Source organism: Bidens hawaiensis, unplaced genomic scaffold (genome assembly GCF_021521415.1).
Source record: "Bidens hawaiensis isolate Kalapana, Puna unplaced genomic scaffold, B.hawaiensis_p1.1 tig00038193_1, whole genome shotgun sequence".
Classification (NCBI taxonomy): domain Eukaryota; kingdom Viridiplantae; phylum Streptophyta; class Magnoliopsida; order Asterales; family Asteraceae; genus Bidens; species Bidens hawaiensis.
The window spans coordinates 145,942-151,948 of record NW_027505536.1 but is presented as its reverse complement, the minus strand read 5'-3'; the positions used below and the strand labels follow the sequence as shown (position 1 = coordinate 151,948).

Here is a 6,007-nt window from a genome sequence, read left to right as displayed (position 1 = left end):
CACTTACATTGTTCAAATACCTACCTACATCAACTAATAAACCCTAGAAATCTCGCCTATAGTATAAACCTTAGAATCGACGACTTCCATTTGCCTGAATAGCAATACACCATACATTCTTGAAAATTTTGTTTCAAATTGTGTTTTTGAGTAAAAGAAAAATCGACGGACTTTTAAGTTTTGAAGGAAAAAAAGAAAACTTTATACCTAGTATATTAACGTTACACCTATTAATATGAAAAGAAAATGTTTATAAATTGCCATTGTCCAATAGCATCATAATTTAGAGTTGTGTTGACGACTATTAACATAATTCAAAACGTGACCTGAAGTCCTGAAACAGACACGAAAAAAACATGTTTTGAGTTGACTAGCACGATATTTTAAAAAAAGGAGTCGTATTCAGGTTGATCTGCTAACCCGTTTAAATACTTAAAAAAAATATTATAATTATGTTTTTATTTAAATTTATTCTTTTTACCTTTTTCTACGTGTTACACATGCAAATTTCAATTCATTTTCAAAAATTTTAATAACTCTTTTTTTTAAAAAAAAAAAAAAGCATATTACTGACTATGTTTATATATATCTTGATTCTTAATAATTTTCTGAAAACTGAGTTAAACAGGTCGTGTTTTGGTCAACCCAATTACATATACCACTATATATATGTGGGTTAGGGTCGAAGTGTTTAGCACCAATAATGATATAAGCCGGTTTCAAGTCACACATTTCAACCCGTTAACCCGCTTATCTAACAGGTAAATCTAATTGTGATATTTTGAATAAAAAAAATAAAAACAGTGACCGAGGGAGAAGCCTTGGTGGCTGATAACCAAACCCCCTCCCTCCGTCGGTCTTCCACCTTCTCCATCACAATTCTATTTCTCCATACCAAACAAACCATCCCTCTGTTTCTTTTGTCTCATTATATTAATATTATAACGGTACGTCTTCAATTCAATTCCATCGTTTCTGTTTCCCTAATAAATTAATCTTTCTTTTAACTGTTATTACATTTCTAAAAATTATTTAATTGCGATCGTACGTTCATCAATTTGCATGCCTTTCAGTTTTTATTATTCCTCATGTTATATCCTGTTCATGCAGATTGCACAAAACATAATAATAATTTAATGCATGCTCCCATCAACATTTATTAATCCTTTCATTTTCTGTATATTATCCATTGTCCACAAAACGTCTTTCTGTTTCATAAATTTGTGTTGTCTCATTATATGATTTGGATCATTTTTGATAATTTTTTGATAATAATTTCAGCCTGTGTAGATTCAAGAATCCGAAACACGAATTTGAACCGAAAATGCCCGAACGTGTAACCGAGAAAACAAAACCAAACCCGACCAGTGAACCAGAACCCGAACCCAAACACAAACAACACTTGATTGACACACGGGTCTCACCAACTAGCCCGTTAAGCACACGAACCACCGATAACGAGTCATTTAATTTAAGCATCAGCAGTCACAACTCGATCGATCAACTCTACAACAATGTATATGAAATGGAAAGCTCAGATCACTCCACTTCAAGATATAGTTACTTATCCTATGGTCAGGAATCAAGAATTGATTCCGAGCTACGTTATCTTGCTGGTGGCGACTTTGCAAAAGACTGCAAAGGCGCCACTGACAGCAAGATAACTGGTGATGAAAAAGAACCCGAGCCTGCACCTGCAGGTGCAGGTGCAGAGGCCCGTGTGTCAGGTGATGAAAAAGAAGAAGAGTCAGAAACCACCACACGAAAAAACAAGAAAACGAAGTCGTCCTCACCGGCTAGATCTTTGTCGCCTGCAAAGATCCTGAAGCCCGGCCCGAAGAAGAAAGCAGCCGGGGCCGGGTCAAAGCTGACTGTGAAGAAAACCGAAAAGACTTTGAATACCGATGACCCGAGATACAATGGACAGTATTTGCTAAAGCAGGCTCGGGAACTGGTGTCAAGGGGTGGTGACCCGAGAAAGGCGCTTGATTTGGCTTTACGGGCCAAGAACTCGCTCGAAAGTTGTCAAACCGAAAAGCCCGATTTGGAGTTTGTGATGTGTTTGCACATGGTGGCAGCACTTTATTGCATTCTAAGGCAGTATGATGAAGCGATACCTATTGTTGAGCAGTCAATCGGCCTCACGAAAATAAACAAGGGACAGAAACATTTGTTGGCTAAGTTTGCAGGGTGTATGCAGCTCGGTGACACATACGCGATGCAAGGAAATATTGAAAAATCGATACTATGTTATAAAGCGGGTTTGGAGATTCAAAAACATGTTTTAGGTGAAAATGATGCGCGGTTAGGTGAGACGTGTCGGTATGTAGCCGAGGCTCACGTTCAAGCGATGCAGTTTGACGAGGCGAAAATATTATGCACACTGGCTACTGAAATACATGGGAAAAATGGGACGAGTAACTCGTTAGAAGAGGCTGCAGACCGGAGGCTAATGGGCTTGATTTGTGACTCGGTGGGGAATTACGAAACTGCCGTCGAGCATTACGTTTTGGCCCGAATGGCCATGTCAGCAAACGGGCATGAGTCCGACGTGGCGGCTATTGATGTGTGCATTGGTGACGCCTATCTGTCGTTGGCCCGTTATGACGAGGCGATTTTCACTTATCAGAAAGCGCTTAATGTGTTTCGGTTTACAAAAGGGGATAACCATCCATCGGTCGCTTCGGTTTACGTTCATCTGGCAGATCTTTACAACAAAATAGGGAAGTTTCGGGAGTCAGAAACGTATTGTGAACACGCGCTGTGTATATACGTTAAGCCGAATCCCAAAGGCCCGAATGATGAAACTGCAAACGGGCTTATTGAAGTATCCGCGATTTATGAGTCAATGAACAAGCTGGACCGGGCTCTTGACTTGCTCAAGAAGTCACTTAAGGCTTACGGAACAGGCCCGTGTCAAGTGACCACAGTGGCAGGAGTTGAGGCTCAGATTGGGGTTTTATGTTACATGATGGGTAGTTATTTTGACTCGTATGAGTATTTTAAAAGCGCGATTTTAAAATTTCGGGCTGCGGGCGAAAAGAAATCGGGTGTTTTCGGGGTTACTTTGAACCAAATGGGACTAGCGTGCGTTCAGATCGAGTCGTTTGTTGAAGCTGCAGATGTGTTTGAGGAAGCTAGGAGTGTTTTGGAGACAGAATATGGGCCTCATCATCCTAATACACTTGGGGTTTATAGTAATCTTGCTGGTACTTATGATGCAATGGGAAGGTATTTAAGATTTTAGAGTGGACTGTGGTTTTCGTCCCCGTGGTTTGTCCAAATCTGCGGTTTCAGTCAAATAGTTTCAAATTAGCGATTTTCGTCTCTTGTGATTTCATTTCACTTGCAATTAAACCCGAATTCACTAATCCCATTAAATCTGGTCGTTAAGTCCATCAATGTGCCCTTCACGTGAGGGGCAGTTTTGTCCTTTGTTCCCCCAAATACACCTCAGCCCCTCACGTGAGGGGGCTTGCAAATTAGGACGGGCATTTATTTGGGGAGAAAAAGGACAAAACTGCCCCACATGTGAAGTACACGCCGATGGGTTTAACGATTAGATTTAACGGGATTAGTGAATTCGGGTTTAGTTGCAAGTGAAAATGAAACCACAGAGACGAAAATCGCAAATTTGAAACTATGGGACTAAACCTGTAGATTTGGACAAACCACAGGGACGAAAACCGCAGTTTACTCTAGTTTAAATGAAAGCAAGTCGACTAGTTTGAGATTTACGGTTCATGTTTGACAGTTTAAAACTTGGAATCAGTCGAATTAGCCGAACCTAGAGCTTAATCTATATTATTATCTGAATACCTTTATCATTTTGAAAATCCTAATACAAACTCATTTGAAAAATCATTTAAAATATATTAATACAAACTTACCGTTAAGAAAAAATAGTAATATTACATGATGATAACAAGTTTACAAGAGTCTCATCATAGTCATTCATAGTTCTTTTTTCCTTCTCTTGAATCACTCAATATGTGTTCTGATCTTGTTAACTTTTTTTAGAAATGTTACAATTTTCTAAACAAAGCATTTAGTAATTTTTTCCGGTTTGACTTAAACTGAATAATTATAAAACGGGGTTGCTATTTAAATGATTTTTTTCCAATTCGGTGGCTGATTTTATGTTGTGTAAACAGGGATTGTATGATATCATAGTTGTCAATAGCGGTGATAGTGGGCGCTATAGCGCGCTACCCAGCACTGCGGCTATAGGCCGCTATATACTAAATATCAGTCATTTAGTGTGATTATAGCGGTATTTAGGGTTTTCTTTATTTTTTAATATAAAAAATTGTAGAAACCTATTTTTTAGGTTTGTTTATCGACCAAACAGCTGCATCTTCCACAAATTCCACCATAAAAGCTTATTTTGTGAATATGAACCCTATTTATTTGCTTAAAATTTTTCTACCCCTTAATCACTAAATATGAAATAGTGGTCGCTATTCGCTACATAGCATATAGGTGACACATCGCTATTTACCGCCATTCACTATTGACAACTATGATGATGATCTTCGGAAACTTTTGTGTAGGTGGGATGAGGCAATTGAGATATTGGAATATGTTGTCGGGATGAGAGAGGATAAGCTTGGAACGGCGAATCCTGATGTGGACAACGAGAAGCAGTGGCTGGCGGATCTACTGAAAGAATCCGGCAGGGATCGGAGGAAGGGATCCCGGTCACTGGAGTTTCTTCTTGATGGTTGATCAATCGACAATGCCTTTTTTTTTATTATTTCTACTTTGGTAGTATTAACAAAAATGTATTATTTTTGTTCTCTGTTTATTTTGTTATGGCTTTCTTTTCTAATTCGAAGCCTTTTAAAGGCATACAAATTAGAAGTTACAAAAGGAAAATATCAATGACCAAATGGGTCAACCACCCACTAATCACATTATCATTATTGAAATTGAAATAAACACTTGACAAGGGAACTGGCTGCACCTGAACATGGACGGGACAGTACATGGCTGTTGTTTCAAGTTTTACGCCCCCTTAACTAACTGAGCTATACGACGGGGACAATTACTGAGCTGTTGCATATGAGTAAGTGGATTGAATGCAGAATGAATATGGGATTGCAAAGACATTTGTTACATGGGTTTGGGCACATATCATTGTATCATTTTATGTTCTAACCATTATAAAATGAATGGTGAATTTGCAAAACGATATAAACCTAACAGATAACTCGGTTTTTTGTAATTAGTTTATATTGGTTGAGTTTCTTGTGTCAAAAGTAAAATAAGTGGTGATCATAAAACTTTTAAGCATAATTGTTTTATTCACGTTTGTAATTTAAAAAATAAAAGAGAAATTAACAAGTTTTTTATGATTTAAATGTTTTTACACATTTGTACGTTTATTGTAAATTAAATGTTCTATGCATATTTGTACGTTTATTGTAAATTTATAAGTTTTGAGAGTTAATATAAAGAAAAATAAATATTAGTTGTGTCCGTTTGTATGGTCAACTTACGAATACATATCTCGTGTTCTTGACCTCGTTCATATATTTCACCCTATGTGTTTGGTTGGAACTAGAGGTGTATAAAAGACTAGTTTGGGACCGGTTTTATGCAAACCCAACCGAACCAGTTTGATAAAAAACCGGTTTCACCCAAACCGGTTCCCAAACCGACCCAGACCGCTAGTTGCAGGATAGGCTCCCCTTAAGATCTACCAAACTGGTTTTAAAATCGAACCGGTTTGAGGAAATCCGGTTTAAAACCGGACCGAACTGACATGGGGCCAGACCGGCCTATCTTGCTTCTAAACCGGCTTTGACCTGCTGTTGACCAAACCAGTTTGGGTTTAGAACTGGTTTTATACACCTCTAGTTAGAACTGCACATATACTACTGACACATTATCCATTCTCACTACATATATGTTGTTGGTCATATGACTGAGGAAAATGGTCATATGATGTCGTATGCCAAGTAAACGATAGTTATATGGGTCGTATGAAAGCCAACTCAATGGC

General features: G+C 38.1%; 1 protein-coding gene across 1 annotated transcript; it reads left to right on the top strand.

Moving 5' to 3' along the window:
* Positions 1-1,324: 1,324 nt before the first annotated feature.
* Positions 1,325-4,728, top strand: LOC143613802 (protein KINESIN LIGHT CHAIN-RELATED 2-like). Its single transcript, XM_077087418.1, has 3 exons — positions 1,325-1,667; positions 1,740-3,231; positions 4,554-4,728. Exons 1-3 carry the CDS (start codon positions 1,325-1,327, stop codon positions 4,726-4,728), a joined length of 2,010 nt encoding a protein of 669 aa, XP_076943533.1.
* The last annotated feature ends 1,279 nt before the right edge of the window (positions 4,729-6,007 follow it).

Coding starts and splice junctions, on each gene's coding strand:
- LOC143613802 (XM_077087418.1), top strand. CDS start 1,325: ATGCCCGAACGTGTAACCGAGAAAACAAAACCAAACCCGACCAGTGAA. Junction 1,668..1,739: donor CACTGACAGCAAGATAACTG/GTGATGAAAAAG, acceptor GTGATGAAAAAG/AAGAAGAGTCAGAAACCACC. Junction 3,232..4,553: donor ACTTATGATGCAATGGGAAG/GTATTTAAGATT, acceptor ACTTTTGTGTAG/GTGGGATGAGGCAATTGAGA.